This window comes from Hemiscyllium ocellatum, chromosome 3 (genome assembly GCF_020745735.1).
Source record: "Hemiscyllium ocellatum isolate sHemOce1 chromosome 3, sHemOce1.pat.X.cur, whole genome shotgun sequence".
NCBI lineage: Eukaryota > Metazoa > Chordata > Chondrichthyes > Orectolobiformes > Hemiscylliidae > Hemiscyllium > Hemiscyllium ocellatum.
Genome location: NC_083403.1, coordinates 6,361,141 through 6,379,574, shown reverse-complemented (window position 1 = coordinate 6,379,574; position 18,434 = coordinate 6,361,141). Strand labels below are relative to the sequence as shown.

The 18,434-nt window shown below is 43.8% G+C and overlaps 2 protein-coding genes across 2 annotated transcripts in view; both read right to left on the bottom strand.

The window, feature by feature from the left end:
- The window catches only part of nvl (nuclear VCP like), a 60,195-nt gene extending 51,047 nt beyond the window's left edge, over window positions 1-9,148 (bottom strand). Inside the window, exon 1 of the mRNA XM_060848003.1 lies at window positions 9,094-9,148. The gene's annotated coding sequence lies outside the window, so the exon portion shown is untranslated. The remainder of the gene's footprint in view (window positions 1-9,093) is intronic.
- A 2,296-nt stretch (window positions 9,149-11,444) lies between these two features.
- LOC132836231 (epoxide hydrolase 1-like) overlaps window positions 11,445-18,434 on the bottom strand; it is a 30,550-nt gene continuing 23,560 nt past the window's right edge. The window contains exons 8-9 of the mRNA XM_060855568.1: window positions 14,490-14,615; window positions 11,445-13,750 (exon numbers count right to left, since the gene is read on the bottom strand). Coding sequence (XP_060711551.1) covers window positions 13,546-13,750; window positions 14,490-14,615 — 331 coding nt within the window. The 3' untranslated portion in view covers window positions 11,445-13,545. The remainder of the gene's footprint in view (window positions 13,751-14,489; window positions 14,616-18,434) is intronic.

Here is an 18,434-nt window from a genome sequence, read left to right as displayed (position 1 = left end):
TTCAGATATTCCAAAGTTGGTCCTGTGTGTGCTTCCTCAGGTGGGTTTAGAAAGAGTCAGGTGAGGAGTGCGACTTCAACTGCAGGGCTGACTAACTGGACATCGTCAGCCTGGCACTGAAATCAAACAGATGACTGACAGTATAAAAGTACCAACTCGGTGAATTTTACTGTTTACAAGCCCTTGACAAGCAGCAGGGCTCTCTCATCAGGAAGTAGTGCACATTAGCAGACAGATCAGAGCAGACAGAGAAGGCCCGGGAGGATGCAGGATGCTGCCTTCACAAGCTTCTGAAAGGGACACAAACTGTCCATTGATTTGATCATCTTCTGGTGTCCATGACCAGACCTCAACTCTCACTGGCTGTGTACTTGCCTGTCTATTTATGATTAAATCCAATCTAACCTGCTGCGTCTTTGAAATACTTATCTACCGTTGACTGTCTATTTTAAGCCATTCCCAACCCTAAATATTAAACTTTCAGTTTCTGCAATTACAAATGCTGGGGCCACATTTCAAATTCAAATTTTCCAAACTGTCAGGGAACATTCTGTCATGTAACAGGGACACCCAACTGATCTGGAATCAGTTACCAGGGTATTGTTTTGGACGTCTATACCCATCCAGATGGTTTCCTCCAGGTGCTCCGGTTTCCTCCCACAATCCAAAGATGTGCAGGTCAGGTCAGGTGAATTGGCCATGCTAAATTGCCCACAGTGTTAGGTGCATTAGTCAGAGGTAAATATAGGGTAGGGGAATGGGTTTGGGTGGGTTTCTCTTCGAAGGGGCAGTGTGGACTTGTTGAGCCGAAGGGCCTGTTTCCACACTGTAGAGAATCTGCGTGTGCCGTGATACCTTCTGTGCTGACCAGAAGAGGTTACTCCTTACAAAGCAATTCAGTCACATTGACTACAATTTTCTATTGCCTGGCAAATACCAGTTCAGTCCTATCCCAGACCTCTGACAGGGCAGAAAGATGCCATCAGCACTGGCTCTCAAAATTAATAAAGGTAAAAGTGAGGACTACAGATACTGGAGATCAGAGTTTAGATTGGAGTGGTGCTAGAAAAGCACAACAGGTCAGGCAGCATCCAAGGAGCAGGCTGACTCTCAAAATTAACAGCTCATTTCCTGCCAGTCCTCCAGTCTTCTCCTGGTAACCTTACACATTGTCCTCTGGAAAGGAACAATCAAATTCACTCTTGAAGCTTCAACTGAGCCACTGTCCACCTGACCTGCCTCCTCCAACCACTCACTGAACATAAACTTTGCTCTCATGTCGCCATTGCTTAAATTGCCAATTACTTTAAATTGGTGCCCTCTCGTTCTCAATTCTTCTATGAATGGGAGCAGTTTGTCCCCACTTGCTGTGTCATAGAACATAGAACAATATAGCGCAAAACAGGCCCTTCGGCCCTTGATGTTGAGCCAACCTGTGAACTATTCTCAGCTCATCTCTCTACACTATCCCAAAATCATCCATGTGCTTATCCAAGGATTGTTTAAATCTCTCTAGTGTGGCTGAGTTAACTATATTGGCAGGTAGGGCATTCCACACCCTTACCACTCAGTGAAGAACCTGCCTCTGACATCTGTCTTAAATCTATCACCCTCAGTTTGTAGTTTTGCCCCCTCATACAAGCTGATGTCATCATCCTAGGAAAAAGACTTTCACTGTCTACCCTATCTAATCCTCTGATCATTTTGTATTTCTCTGTCAAATCCCCCCTTAGCCTTCTTCTTTGCAATGAGAACAGACCCAAGTCTCTCAGCCTTTCCTCATAAGACCTTCTCTCCAGACCAGGCAACATCCTGGTAAATCTCCTCTGCACATCCTTCCTGAAATATGGCGACCAGAATATACACAATATTCCAAGTGTGGCCACACTTGTATAGTTGCAGCATAATATTGCAGCTTCAATTCTGGTCTCCTTGAAAAGGTTCAGAAAAGATTTACAAGGATGTTGCCAGGGTTGGAGGATTTGAGTTATAGGGAGAGGCTGGACAGGCTGGAGCTATTTTCCCTAGAGCGTCGGAGGTTGAGGGGTGATCTTAGAGGTTTACATAATCAGGAGAGGCATGTATAAGATAAATAGACAGAGTCTTATCTCTAGGGCCGGGGTGTCCAGAACTAGACGGCATAAGTTTAGGGTGAGGGGGGAAAGATTTAGATTAGATTCCCTACAGTGTGGAAACAGGCCCTTTGGCCCAACCAGTCCACACCAACCCTCTGAAGAGTAACCCACCTAGGCCCATTTCCCTCTGACTAATTGACCTAACACTATGGGGCAATTTAGCATGGCCAATTCACCTGACCTGCACATCTTTGGACTGTGGGAGGAAACCGGAGCACCCGGAGGAAACCCATGCAGACACAGGGAGAATGTGCAAACTCACACAGAGTTACCAGAGGCTGGAATTGAACCTGGGACTGTGGTGCTGTGAGGCAGCAGTGCTAACCACCTATGGGGCAACGTTTTCACACAGAGGGTGGTACGTGTATGGAATGAGCTGCCAGTGGAGGAGTCTGGTACAATTGCAACATTTAAAAGGCATTTGGATGGGTATATGAATAGGAAGGGTTTGGAGGGATATGGGCCGGTTGCTGGCAGGTAGGACCAGATTGGGTTGGGATATCTGGTCGGCATGGACGGGTTGGACCAAAGGGTCTGTTTCCATGCTGTACATCTCTATGTCTCTAACCATGAAACCTAATACACTGTATGCCTTTTTAACAGCACTATCAATCTGGGTGGCAACTTTCAGGAATCTATGTACATGGACTCCAAGATCCTTCTGCACATTTGGGCGGCATGGTGGCACAGTGGTTAGCACTGCTGCCTCACAGCGCCTGTAAACCTGGGTTCAATTCCCGACTCAGGCGACTGACTGTGTGGAGTTTGCACGTTCTCCCCGTGTCTGCGTGGGTTTCCTCCGGGTGCTCCGGTTTCCTCCCACAGTCACAAAGATGTGTGGGTCAGGTGAATTGGCCATGCTAAATTGCCCGTAGTGTTAGGTAAGGGGTAAATGTAGGGGTATGGGTGGGTTGCGCTTCGGCGGGTCGGTGTGGACTTGTTGGGCCGAAGGGCCTGTTTCCACACTGTAAGTCTAATCCACACTACCAAGAATCTTTCCATTGACTCAGTACTCTGCCTTCCTGTTATTCTTCCCAAAATGCATCACCTCATAATGCATCACCTCATATTTGGTTGCATTGAACTCCATTTGCCACCTCTCAGCCTAATTCTGTAGTTTATCCAAGTCCCCCTGCAACCTGTAACACTCTTCCACACTGTCTACTACCCCACCGACTTTAGTGTCATCTGCAAATTTACTAATCCATCCACCTATGCCTGCGACTAAGTCATTTTTATAAATGACAAACAGCAGTGGTCCCAAAACAGATCTTTGTGGCACACCACTAGTAACCAAACTCCAAGCTGAATATTTTCCATTAACCAACACTCGCTGCCTTCTTTCAGAAAGCCAATTTCTAATCCAAACTGCTAAATTACCCTCAATCCCATGCCTCTCATTTTCTCCAACAGCCTACCATGTGGAACCTTATCAAAGGGTTTACTGAAGTCCATGTACACCATGTCAACTGCCCTACCCTCATCCACATGCTTGGTCACCTTCTCAAAAAACTCAATGAGGCTTATGAGACACAATCTGCCCTTGACGAAACCATGTTGACTATCTGAAATCAAATTGTTGCTTGCTAGATGATTATAAATCTCATCTCTTATAAGCCTTTCCAAACCTTTCCTACAACAGAAGTATGACTCACTGGTCTATAAGATGTCAAGGTCCTTTTTTAATCATTTCTCAACCTCCTGCTCAGAAACGAGTCCAAATTTCAGCAATCTATGTCCAAGATCCTCACATTTGGAACCATTCTCATGAATGAATTCTGCATCCAGATGTGTTTGAATTAGTAGCTTCAGAATTAGGCGTAATCCTTAGAAATGACAGCAAATCCAAAATATGAAATATACTACACATGCCAAACGCCATCCAGAAAAGGTGTGCCCTCTACAGGTTAAATATAAACTATACATTAAGTGCATTACCACCACTTCATCCCATGCAGGATATATATTACCAGTTCAATATCTCCATGGTCATACATAACCCGTAGAAATATATTGCTGATGCTTTCAGACTAAAGTTTTATATATTTAACCAGACCATGTTTGCTTTGTGGCCCAGTCCATATAGCCTATAAAAACACATTTGCCCTATGTACATATATCCTGTTAATTCATAATACATCACATGTCTATGTATCCAATAGACGTTCTATAGCTCAGTCCTACGTATCAGATACACAGCATGTGATCTTTGCATCAGTCCTACATCTCCTTTAGATACATCGCACGTAGTTTAAGACCCAGTCCTGTACACCATATGGGAACGTATCACTTGTGCTCTATGGACAATTCCTATATATACATCAAGATACAGTATGTGCACTATATAGCCCCATCCTAAATATTCTGGAGATAAATCCACTGAGGTTTAACTCCCAGACTTACATGAGACATTACTCATACGATACAGCCTTTTTGTGTCTATGTGAGAATCTGAAATCTGAATATAGGCTGAAATAACTAATTGTTGTCAGAAACAACCATTTAGTATATGCTCTTACTAACATAGCAATAAAATGGCTTTTTAATGCAAACATCATAACAAAATGGCTTCTAGGCTGCAAATTGACAATTCTGCTTAAAGCTGCATAAAATGGCTTTTAACCCTGTTAAAGCTGAACTAACCACAGACAGTCTCAGAGATTAGCAGACAATGCTTCCTTTACAACGTAGAAATAACTAGGCAAGATATTACTGGCCATCCTAACTGACCTTCAAGTGCAGGTGCAGACATTAGGAGTACTTGGATGTTAGAAAACAAATTTGTTTCCCAGGAAATATCATTGGGCCAAGTTGCTTTCAGTAAAACCATTTCATTAAAATTGATTGGTAATTGTTTGAATGTGCTATATGATTATGGCCTGTACCTCTCTTTGAGAAAAGTATAAAAATGTCTTTGTTTTAAGCCATGTGCGCAGTTTCTCCAAGGAACATAGAAGTGTTTAACCTCTGTGTTACTGGACAACCTGTGCCTGGTCAAGATTGAATGAAGTGTGAAATCTCACAGAACCAGTCTGAACTGCTAGTGTTTATCGACCGATCACGGAACCAAGAGACCCTTCCTGTGGGCCGAGATCTTCATCTGGATTCGATATGGAGAGATTGTGGACAGGGGGTATAAGAGCTTGGAGTCCTCCACTACTGAGTGTTGAGGAATTGGCCAGACAGACGTGAGTATTTTATAACAGTTTGGTTTTCTCTCATTCAAGTAGTGGTTGACTTAGCCCCATGGTGTCTATCATCTAAGTCCAGCCCGACAAGGATCGGTCCTGGTAAGAATTCACAAAAGAAAGGGGTTGGGGACCCCGAGGAGTTGGGATTCCAGGGAGCCAGAGTCTCCCATTAACAGGTCAGGAACCTGTAATTAGAGTCGGAGACTCTGACTCAGTCAGATTGGCACTGTCTAAATTGATTCCTAAATTGTTCTGTGAAAGATGAAATAAGGAAGTATCGCGATACATTATAATGAGACTATCAAGTGTTTTGGAAAATTGAGAAGAGTTTGCAGAATTCAGTAGATTGTTTTGTGTTGACGGGCTGTTAGACAGTGAAGATTGGATGTTTAAAAGAAAGGATGTTTAAGATGGACAGTAATATAGACAAGACGGAAGATCTGTCTTCATTATTGGTGAAATGATGTGAGAAGCATCCAGTGAAGTCTGAAAGCCTGCGGAAACTTTCTGGCGCCTTAAATAAGACACTAGGTGATGAGCAGAGGCCACTAGGTGGCCCTAAAAGTATTCAATGGGTTACATTAGCCCAACAATTGATCTGGCAACAAAACTTGGCCTCTAAAACAAAAGAATTGATTGGACTATAGCGGCAATTCTGTGATGAAAGCCACAATGAATCAGTTTTGCTGCTATAGCAGGATACTGCCACCAAATTGGGAACTGCATTAACTAACGATGGTACCATGAAATCTATTGAGGTCCTCAAAAACGAACGTGCTCGAGTCAAACATCAACAGAAACAAAAGGAAAAATCACCGGTGACTGGTAAACAAAACAAACTGTGCAATTCAATGGTTGGCTTTGGTTTGGGCGCGGGAGACAGCGAAAATTCAGACTTAGATGATTGGTGTTCCTACCTGTAACATGGACTCGCCATCACCAACATTGGTTCTCAAGAAGGCACTGTTTACCGTGTGATCCTGAGCAACCATACACTGTGTAACATCTTTGCCAGAAAGGTGGCCTTGTGTGCCAAGAGACTGATTCCTTCGATGCATGGAATGTTACCAAGAATGACTGTCGCAATGGTCAACTGCATCAAGAGGATTGGACAGTTCAGCGACAGAACAAGTCCAACTGGTCTTTACCCTCTCAGGGTGTTGTGCGCCAGTTTGATTTCAGTTGTGCTATGGGCAGCCCTGGTAAGCCTTGCCCCTATTCAAATAGGTCTAAATCTGCATGCCGCAAAAGATAAAAGGGGGAATGTTATCTTTCACTAACAACCTGTTCCTTCAGAGTTTTAATAAAATATTCAGCCAGGATGAAGTGGTCTGTTATGCTCTTACATCAGCAAAATACTCTTTGACCCCATTCTCCCTCCCGAATCCCAAAGGAGGAGTATGGAATACTTCCAAGGCATTTACTGGGCATAATATTTCTTTTGACTATTACTTATCCACACCTGCTAGTTGCTTGTGAACTTCCTTTAATAAGTCCAGGGTAGCCAATCCCAATTGTTACTACGGTAAGGGATGGGGGTGCACTTACGTGAATGCAACTAAGAGTATTCCCTGCGCTATGATTACATGTACCAATTGCCACTGCTCCTCTGTAGGGCCTTACATATCATGTATATGCGTAGTGGAGGAGTGTCTTTCTGTTATCACTGGTATTCAGGCCATTTGTGGAATGGGCAATGGCACCGACCTCCACTACAAGACCCCTAACGGCACCTCCATCTTCCCAATTGTGGGATGGAAGGAACCATTCTGGGACAATAACCACATCTCTTACCGAAAGATGCACCTCTTTTTATTGAGCAGCTTTCACCCTAAGCACTCAGGACAACCATACTTTATAGCCATGGACTACCCATGTGTTCAGGGAAGTCACAAAGACAGGCCTGCTTCTTATTGGGAAGCTCCCTCCATCATCTATACTAAACATGGTTACTATTTTTCCAGCCAAGGCAAAGCAACCAACATCCTTGTCCTTGATGAAATAGGTAATCCCCATGCTGTAGCTGTAGGAACACTTTGCCCTACTACTGTTTCCTGTCCAATTACCAGGGAATGTGATTGGGGTTCTCTGTCAAATGTTCAATCTCACCTGAATTCTGCGTATGTTGGAGAGATGCTCAGGCTTTGGCACCACTAAAGCTCAGTCTGAGGGCTACGCATTTCTTAGTACCCTTTCCTCAGAAGGATCTACAGGAATTATTAGCTATCAAAACTGAAATTACCTTATTTGCTGTCTCACCCTCTTACAATGAGACAGCATGGCCTTAGCAGGAATCAAGGACATGCTCTCAGAATTAGACCTATTTTCCCAACAAAACCGGTACGCCCTCAATTACCTACTCGACAAAGAGGGTGGGATTTGCACCATAATTAAAGGCAAGTGCACGATGAGGGTTATTGACCGCATCAGGAATAATACCAGGCATGTAGCTAAATCCGCGCCTTCGTCAGTCAAATGACAGAAGGCACGAGATGGGGAGATTGGGGGTTTTGGCTCATGATACAACTGGTTGATAAATCTGGCCACATATATTGGTATTGTTTTATTTTGTCTCTTTGCTGGCATTGCTATTGCAAAATGTATTATTGTTAAGCTAGTAACTTTGTTGACATCAGCTCCCCCCAGAAAATGCTTCTTCTCCATCTGAATGAAGACGAGGAGGTACGATTGCCTATCCCAACATCTTACTCGGAGGAGAGGGAAGCATGGCAGTCTCTAGCATCCATTCAATTGGTCTGACCTAATCTATGCCCTCCCATCCTATGGTGTGGTCATGGAATGACCAAGGTGGGGGATGAGGATCTGAAATCTAAATACAGGCTGAAGTCACTAGCTGTTGTCAGGAACAGCCATTTAATACATGCTCTTACTAACATTGGTAGCAATAAAATGGCTCCTTAATGCAAATAACATGACAAAATGGCTTCTAGACTGCAAACTGACAATGCTGCTAAAAGCTGCATAAAATGGCTTTTCACCCTGCTACAGCTACATAACATGGATTTTCACCCTGCTAAAGCTACATAACATGGATTTTCACCCTGCTAAAGCTGCATGACATGGATTTTCACCCTGCTAAAAGCTGCATGACATGGATTTTCACCCTGCTAAAAGCTGCATGACATGGATTTTCACCCTGCTAAAAGCTGCATGACATGGATTTTCACCCTGCTAAAGCTGCATGACATGGATTTTCACCCTGCTAAAAGCTGCATAATTGAAAGCTGTGAAATCCTTCAGAACCAGACCAAATTGCAAGTGTTTACTGACCGATCGCGGAACCAAGAGACCCCAGCTGTGGGTCAAGGTCTTCATATGTATTTCACCCAAGTGAAATCAGCCAGTCATATGTATTCTATGGTTTAAAATAAAATCACAACACCAGGTTATATAGTCCAACAGGTTTAATTGTAAGTACTAGCTTTCAGCAGGTGGTTGGCAACCTGAAGGAGCAGCGCTTTGAAAGCTAGTGCTTCCAATTAAACCTGTTGGACTATAACCTGGTGTTGTGTGACTTTTAACTTTGTACACTCCAGTCCAGCACCGGCATCTCCAAATTATATTCTATGGTTATTCAGTATTTCGGCTCTATGTCACAGTCCTGTACACTCGACAGATATAATACCTGAGCTGAACGGTGAGCTCTTAGATAAATCGATAAGGGTGCAGTGTGTGCTATTTAACACCGTCCAACATACTGCAATACAAAGCAGTGTGTCCCTGAGGCTCTCTCCCTGGTAACGTACCTGCCAGGGCTCTCCTTTTTGAAGCTTCTTCACGTGAAGTGGGTCCTTCTTGGGGTCCTCACTTGAAGTGACCGCGGTAGCTGCTACGAACAATGCCCGCATGATTTAAGCATTTTTTTAAAAAATTATCTCCGGTTAACGAAGGCGGATGACTGGAGTCAACCAACAGAAAAGTCGCTTCAGGCTTGGGTTTGAATGTTGGATATGTTAACAGGCACATTCCAAGACGCATTTTCGGACCACCTAATGAGACACTCGTCCCTGCCGGAAGTGCGTACCAGCGCTCAGAACAGTTTCCGTTGTCTGGCCGTCATTTTTGTAAAGGTGTACTTTGACGGAGGCCTTCCCCATCTTTGTAAAGGTGAGATTTTCCGGTGTGTCGCTTTTGACTCCCCATCTTAGTAAAGGTGAAAGTTTCCGGTTTATGTTTGCTATGTCGCCATTTTAGTAAAGGTGAGATTTTTTTTCTGGAGTGCCTCTCAGCCTCATCCTGTTTCTATTTTTCCACCTGATCAATTTAACTGTCAAAGTGTACCTTAGTTTAGTCACAGAAAGTAGTCAGAGTTCTGTAATTCACTGAGGTTATGACTGTTTCTCTACCCTGACTATCCCTATATTCATGATGTCTTTAATATCTCCCCTGTGATGTAGTGGTAATGTCATTTATTGGAGCAGTAATCCTGAGTATCACGTTAATGTTCTGGGAACTTGGGTTTGAATAATCTGTGGTAAATGGTGAAATTTGAATTCAGTAAAATCTGGAATTAAAAACAAGATTAATGATGCCATGTAATGACTGCTGTTTTAAAAACTATCTGCTTCACTAATGTGTTTTAGAGAAGGAAATCTGTTGTCCTCACTTGATCTGGCCAGTGATATGGTTAGAATCAGACACCAAACCCACAGCAGTATGATTGACTTAACCATGCAATTTTGGACAAAAGTACTAAACAGGAACAGCAGTTGGCTTTTTGGACATAAGCCCTTCATGTGTAGTTCTCATTTTCTCCTAGGAGTATAAAAGAACAGTGTAGTATTTAAAACTGGAAAAAAACTGCAACAGAAAGGGACTTCGGCCCAACAAGTCCACACCGACCCGCCGAAGCGACAACCCACCCATACCCCTACATATACCCCTTACCTAACACTATGAGCAATTTAGCATGGCCAATTCACCTGACCCGCACATCTTTGGACTGTGGGAGGAAACCGGAGCACCCGGAGGAAACCCACACAGACACAGGGAGAACGTGCAAACTCCACACAGTCAGTCGCCTGAGGCGGGAATTGAACCCAGGTCCCTGGCGCTGTGAGGCAGCAGTGCTAACCACTGTGCCACCGTGCCGCCCTTTACTTGTGCATGAAACACAAAAAGCTAGCACACATGTATAGTAGGTAATTAAAAAGGTTAATGGAATGTAGTTTCTTATTTGAAGAGGGTTAAAGTATAACAGTAGCAAAACTCATTGCAACCATAAAAGATTCTAGAAAGGCCACATCTGGAATACTGTGAGCAGTTTTGGTCCCCTTAATTAAGATACTGTTTCATTCGAGGCTGTTCAGAGAAGGTTCTCGACAATTACCGTGGTGTGGAGGGATTGTCTTTTAAGCAAAAGTTAATACTGTGCTTTCTAGAGTTTGGAAGAATGAGAGGCAATTGCAGAGAGATCATGCAGCAAGAATATAAAGAATTAGGTCAAAGATTAAAGACGAAGACCACTAACATTGTAATCTCTGAATTACTTCCGGTGCCCACATACTACTGAGTATATGAATAAGAAAATACATGAATGTGTGGCTTAAGGGATGATGCAGAAAGGAGGACTTTAGATTTTTGGATCACTGGGGAAAGTGGGACTTGTACAAGCTGGACGGGTTGTCCTAAACCAGAATGTGTTCAATATCTTCGCTGGGAGGTTTGTTCATGTTATTGGGGAGACTTTGATTAGATTAGATTACTTACAGTGTGGAAACAGGCCCTTCGGCCCAACAAGTCCACACCGACCCGCCAAAGCGCAACTCACCCATACCCCTACATTTACCCCTTACCTAACACTACGGGCAATTTAGCATGGCCAATTCACCTGACCCGCACGTCTTTGGACTGTGGGAGGAAACCGGAGCACCCAGAGGAAACCCACGCAGACACGGGGAGAACATGCAAACTCCACACAGTCAGTCACCTGAGTCGGGAATTGAACCCAGGTCCCTGGTGCTGTGAGGCAACAGTGCTAACCACTGTGCCACCGTGCTGAAGGTTGGAGCACAGAATCGATGTGAAGTCTGGACAATCCAGCAAGTGGCAGGAATAGGAGGATTGGAAAGCTAAATTTTATATATTTAAATGCAAGGAGCCTGCCTGAGAAGGCAGATGAACTTACAGAGCAGTGATCAGCACATGAGAATATGATATTACAATCATTGAGAAATGGTTGAAGAAAGGGCAGACTGGCAGCTCAACATTCCACAAATTTCAGTCATGACGGGAGGCTGTAAGAGAGGTGGGAGCATTACGAGCTACCTGACGAAGGAGCAGCGCTCCAAAAGCTGATCCTTCCAAATATACCTGTTGGACTATAACCAAGTGTTGTGTGATTTTTAACTATGTCCACCCCAGTCCAACACTGGCACCTCCTCATCACAACATTAACTGGGTAAAAACAATGACTGCAGATGCTGGAAACCAGATTCTGGATTAGTGGTGCTGAAAGAGCACAGCAGTTCAGGCAGCATCCAAAGTGCAGCAAAATCGACATTTTGGGCAAAAACCCTTCATCAGGAATAAAGGCAGTGAGCCTGAAGGGTGGAGAGATAAACTAGAGGAGGGTGGAGGAGGGGAGAAAGTAGCATAGAGTACAATGGGTGAGTGGGGGAAGGGATGAAGGTGACAGGTCAAGGAGGAGAGGGTGGAGTGGATAGGTGGAAAAGGAGATAGGAGGGTAGGACAAGTCCAGACAAGTCATGGGGACAGTGCTGAGCTGGAAGTTTGGAACTAGGGTGAGGTGGGGGAAGGGGAAATGAGGAAACTGTTAAAGTCCACATTGATGCCCTGGGTTAAAGTGTTCCGAGGCAGAAGATGAGACGTTCTTCCTCCAGGCGTCTGGTGGTGAGGGAGTGGCGGTGAAGGAGGCCCAGGACCTCCATGTCCTCAGCAGAGTGGGAGGGGGAGTTGGAATGTTGTGTCACGGGGCGGTGTGGTTGATTGGTGCGGGTGTCCCGGAGATGTTCCCTAAAGCGCTCTGCTAGGAGGCGCCCAGTCTCCCCAATATAGAGGAGACCGCACCAGGAGCAACAGATACAATAAATGATATTAATGGATATGCAGGTAAAACTGGGATTATCTTAGTGTGAAAGATTAGATGGCATGGAAGTTTTAAAGTGTTTTCAGGAGAGATTTTACTGCCAGTTCATAGATAGTCCCAGTAGAGATGGGAATGAGTGCTGGACCTAGTCGAAGGGACTGAAACTGGTCAAGTGGGTAGTGACCATAACTCTGTCACAATGTTGTTATGAAAAGGATAAAGATATTCCACAAGTTAAATGTCTAAATTGGGGGAAGAATAATGTCAATGTAATGAGACCGGACTGGTAAAGATACCCTGGGAACACCTACTTGCAGGTATATTTACATTTGGAAAATGGGTGTCTTTAAAAAGTAGTAAAATGAGCATTGAGGGATTGTGTATTCCTCTCAGAATGTAGCCAAGGACAGCAAATTCTGGGAACACTGGATTTCAAGGGATATCAGGAGTTTGATAAAGAAAAAGAAGGAACATATGTCAGGTACATACCAGGTAGTCATCAGCCATGTTACTCAGTACGGTTCCTCTGGTGATTTTCCAGAGTTCTTCCCTCCCTTCCATTTCCTGACTTATTGCTGCTTTTGGGATGTTACTTGTAACCTCAATAGTGAAGGCTATTGCAAAATACCTGTTCAGTTCATCTGTCATTTCCTTCTTTTCCAATATTAATTCTTCAGTCTATCAAAAAGACCAACACTATTCTCCTTTAAATATTTATAGAAACATTTCTTTTTTTCGAATATTTTTGGCTAACCTTCTCTCATACCTTAACTTCTTTTCTTTTTATTAATCTTTTGGTCATTCTTTGCTGTTTAATATTCTGTCCAATTTGATGGTGTTCCACACAGATTACGCTTTTGGTACAATAGAGAAATGGAGCTTATTTTTCTGCCCTCTCCTCTCACAATCATAACATCAGGAATTTTTTTTAAATTTGTTATTGAATCAAGAAATAGAATCTCTCAATTGAAACAGATTTCAGATTCATTAGTCGAACAGAATGTGATGAATTCTCCAATAACACTGATTCAATTTTCATTAGCTTGCAAATGTCCCAGACAGTACCAGCATTACTTATCAGACAGAGCTTGGAATCTGAAGAGCTATCATATGGGAACTAGATTCTCAAACACTCAAGGAACTGGAATTCTCAGCCATTCTTTTTCACAGTTTGCACAAAATTCCAGATATCCTCAGCCAATAGATGCGGCTCCTCAAAAGCTGCAAAGTGTCCCCCACGGGACATGTACGAGAAGGTCACAATCTTCTTGTATTTCTGCCTGGCCCAGACCAATGGGACATGCACCAACTCATTGGGAAATGCAGCTAATCCAGTGGGAACATAAACTCCAATCCTGGAAGAGGGAAAGGGAAAAGACAAGAGTAAGACAATCAGCTTTCCATTTGATCCTGGCCTCATCGCAGCCACAGGGACAGGGAGACAAGCTGAAAGAAACCAACAACAACTCCCTTTTAAATAGCACCTTGAATATCCCAATGCATCTCAAAGGAGCAATGTTGCAGAGAATTTGATTGTGAGCATCACAGGAGGAAATCACAACAGCTGACCAAACCTTGTCCAAGAGAGCATGGTCTTAAGGACATTTTAGAGAAAGAACATTGTGTAAAGAGGTGCATCAAGTTATTGACAAAATTACAGCAGCCTCTATACTATCCCATCAAACACCCCCAGGACAGTGTCAGTAAGGAGTGAGATACAGAGTAAAGCTCCCTCTACACTATCCCAGCAAACACTCCCAGGACAGGTACAACATGGACTGTGATACAGAGTAAAGCCTCCTCTGTACTATCCCATCAAATATTCCCAGGATAGTATCAGCAAGGGATGAGATATAGAGTAAAGCTCCCTCCACGCTATGCCAAACCAGAAATGCACCAGTAAAACATGGTTCTTTGCCAGATTTCCAGGTGTTTCCTGCTTTTCAGCAGATGTGTTTCCCTGAATCTTCAATGATTGGTCACTGTATGAAATGGTGTGTTGGCTGCAAGGTGGTCATTAGCCTATTACTTTATGATCCTGCAGCAGTGATGGTGTCATACAGTTATGTTCAGGTAGCTGGTCTCAACACTCACTTGGCATCAACCCGATTCCTGAAGTTAATTCCTAGGTTCTCTTTGTACATGCGCATGGAGGAGGTAATGGAGCCTGACACCCAGTAGATCATCACATTGGTCAGAAGTTCATCCAGGGAGAATTTCCTACAATTGGGATGGGTGAGGAGTGAAAGATCCAAAAGACAAAAATAAAAGTTAATACATACCAATGGACTTTCTCTACCACATTCTGAGAGATCATTACTGGGGAAAATTACACTTTTCTGAGTTGAATTCCATTTACCATTGCTCTCCCCACCTAACCAGTCCATTGATATCCCCCTGTTTACCATCTGAACAACGTTTGTATTAACTTCCTGAGCATACTCCTCCATTTCAATCTAAGTCATTAATGTTCACTACAAACAGCAAAGGACCAGCACTGGACCCTGCAGAACCTCCTGGAAGCAAACTGTCAATTACAGAAACATCCCTCTACCCTCACCCTCTGCTTTCTGTCTCTCAGCCAACTTTGGATCAGTGTGCCACTTTCCCTTGGATCCCTTGGACTCTTGCTTTCTTGACCAGGCTGCTGTAAGGGACCTTGTCAAAAGCCCTGCTAAAATCCTTGTAGACCACATCATGGCAGGACAAAATTGATTGGCTAAAGGGCCTCCTCTATATGAGAACAAAGAACAAAGAACAAAGAGAATTTACAACCCAGGAACAGGCCCTTTGGCACTCCGAGCCTGAGCCAATCCAGATCTACTGTCTAAACTTGTCGCCCAATTCCTAAGCATCTATATTCCTCTGCTCCCCACCTACTCATGCATCTTTCCAGGTGCTTCTTAAATGAATCTACCATGCCTGCCTCTACCACCTCTGCTGGTAACGTGTTCTAGACACCCACCACCCTCTGTGTGAAGTACTTGTCACGTGTATCTCTCTTAAACTTTCAACCTCTCACCTTGAAAGCATGACCTCACGTTATTGAATCCTTCACCCTGGGGAGAAGCTTATCTCTGTCTACTCACTCTATACCCTTCATGATTTTGTAAACTTCAATCAGGTCCCCCCTCAATCTCATTTTTTCAAATGAAAACAAACCTAACCTACTCATCCTCTCTTCATAGCTAACACCTTCCATATCAGGCAACATCCTTGTAAACTTTCTCTGCACCCTCTCCAAAGCGTCCACATCCTTTTGGTAATGTGGCGACCAGAATTGTACACAGTATTCTAAATGGAGCCGAACCAATGTCTTAGACAACTTTAACGTGACCTGCCAGCTCTTATACTTAATACCCCGTCCAATGAAGGCAAGCATACAATATGCCTTCTTGACCACTCTATCCACCTGTGCAGCCACTTTCAGGGTGCAATGGACCTGCACTCCCAGATCTCTCTGCTCATCAACTTTTCCCAAAGCTCTTCCTTTTCCAATATAATTCACTCTACAATTAGACTTACCTAAATGCATCACCTCACATTTGTCTGGATTGAACTCAATCTGCCACTTTTAGGCCCAACTCTCCAGTCTATCTATATACTCCTCTATTCTTTGACAGTCCCTTATGTTTTCTGCTACTCCACCAATCTTCGTGTTATCTGCAAACTTGCTGACCATACAAACAGTGCTTTTTTCCAGATCATTTATGTATATCACAAACCACAGTGGTCCCAGCACTGATCCCTGTGGAGCACCACTGGTCACCTTTCTCCATTTTGAGAAACTCCCTTCAACTACTACTCTCTGTCTCCTGTTGGTCAACCAGTTCTTTATCCACCTAGCTAGAATCCCGTGGGAAACCTTATCAAACGCCTTCCTAAAGTTCATGTATATAACATCAACAGCCCTTCCTTCATCTATCAACTTGGTCACTTCCTCAAAGAACTCTATTGAGTTGATAAGGCACGATCTCCCCCGCACAAAACCATGTCACTTATCACTGATAAGCCCATTTTTTTTAAAATATAAATAGATCCTATCCTCAGTACCTTCTCCAGCAACTTGCCCACCACTGACGTCAGGCTCACTGGTCTGTAGTTACCCAGAATATCCCCACTACCCTTCTTGTACAGGGGGATAACATGAGCAACCTTCCAGTCCTCCGACACCTCACCTGTGTTTAAGGATGCCATAAAGATATCTGTCAGGGCCCCAACTATTTCCTCTCTCACTTCCCTCTGCAACCTCGGATAGATCCCATCCGGTGCTGGGGATTTGTCCACCTTAATAACCCCCAACCCAACCAATACATCTTCCCTACATATGTCAATGTGATCCAAACTAATCAAACTTCTATCTCTAATCTCAATATTCATCATGTCCCTCTCCTCAGTGAACACCGATGCAAAGTAATCATTCAGAATCTCACCTGTTCTCTCCGGTTCGACACACAGCCTTCCTTCATTATCCTTTAGTGGACCAATCCTTTCTCTAGTTACCCTCTTGCTTCTTATAAAAGAATAAAATGCTTTGGGACTCTCCTTAATTCTGCTTGCTAAAACTATTTCATGACCCCTTTTAGCCAGCTTGATTCCTCATTTAAGACTGGTCCTACTCTTCCGATATTCCTCCAGGGCCCATCCTCTTCTTAGCTGCCTGGACCTTATGTACGCTTCTCTTTTCCTTTTGGCTAGTCGTGCGATTTCTCCTGTCATCCACGGTTCACAAATCTTGCCTTTCCTATCCCTTGTTTTCAAACGGGACATGCCTATCCTGCACTATCTTCAACCTATCTTTGTAAGCATCCCACATATCAAATGTGGACTTCCCTTCAAATAGCTGTGTCCAATCCATATTTCCCTAATTTTTATATAATTGGCTTTGGCCCAGTTTAGTACTCTTCCCTTAGGACCACTCTCATCTTTGTCTACGAGTATTCTAAAACTTACAGAGTTGTGGTCAGTGTTCCCAAAGCAATCCCCCAATACCAGGTCCAATAAGGCCCCTTCCCTCGTCGGACTATTGACATACTGCTCTAGAAAACTCCCTAGATGCTTCTTACAAACTCTACCCCATCCAGACCTCTGATGCTCAGTGTATCCCAGTCAATGTTGGGAAGATTAAAATCTCATCACCACTACCCTATTGCCTCTATATCTTTCCATAATCTGTTTACCTATTTGTTCTTCTACCTCACACTCACTGTTGGGAGGCCTGTAATACAGCCCCAACAATGTAACTGCACCCTTCTTATTTCTCAGCTCCACCCATAATGCCTCACTACCCAAGACCTCCATAGTGTCCTCCTTTACCACAGCCGTGATATCATCCCTGACGAGCAATGCAACTCCACCCCCTGCTTTACCTCCCTCCCTATCCTGTCTGAAGTGTCTATATCCTGGAACATTTAGTTGCCAATCATGCCCTTCCTTTAACCAAGTCTCTGTGATTGCAATAACGTCATAATCCCAGGCACCAATCCAAGCCCTAAATTCATCTGCCTCACACATTATACTCCTTGCATTAAAATAGATGCATTTCAGGCCACCAGTTCTTTTGTGTTCATCTGCTCTCTGCCTACTTTTCCCCTTATTAATGCCATCTTCATAATTCTTACAGTCTCCAGTCTCCACCCTGCTGCCTACTTGTTTTCTATTCTGGTTCCCAGTCACTTGCCACATTAGTTTAAAACAGCAGTAGCAAAACTCCCCCAAGACATTGGTTCCAGTCTGGTTCAGATGTAGACCATCCATTTTGTAATAGTCCCATCTTCCCCAGAACCAGCCCCAATGTCCAACAAATCTGAACCCCCCCCCTCCTACACCATCTCTCAAGCCACGCGTTCGTCCTGCCTATTCTTTCATTTCTACGCTGGCCAGTACGTGGCACTGGTAGTAATCCAAGATCACTACCTTTGAGGTCCTCCTCTTTAACTTCACTCCTAGCTCCCTGAATTCTTCTTCCAGGACCTCATCTTGTTTTCTACTTATATCGTTGGTGCCAATGTGCACCAAGACAAGTGGCTGTTCACCCTC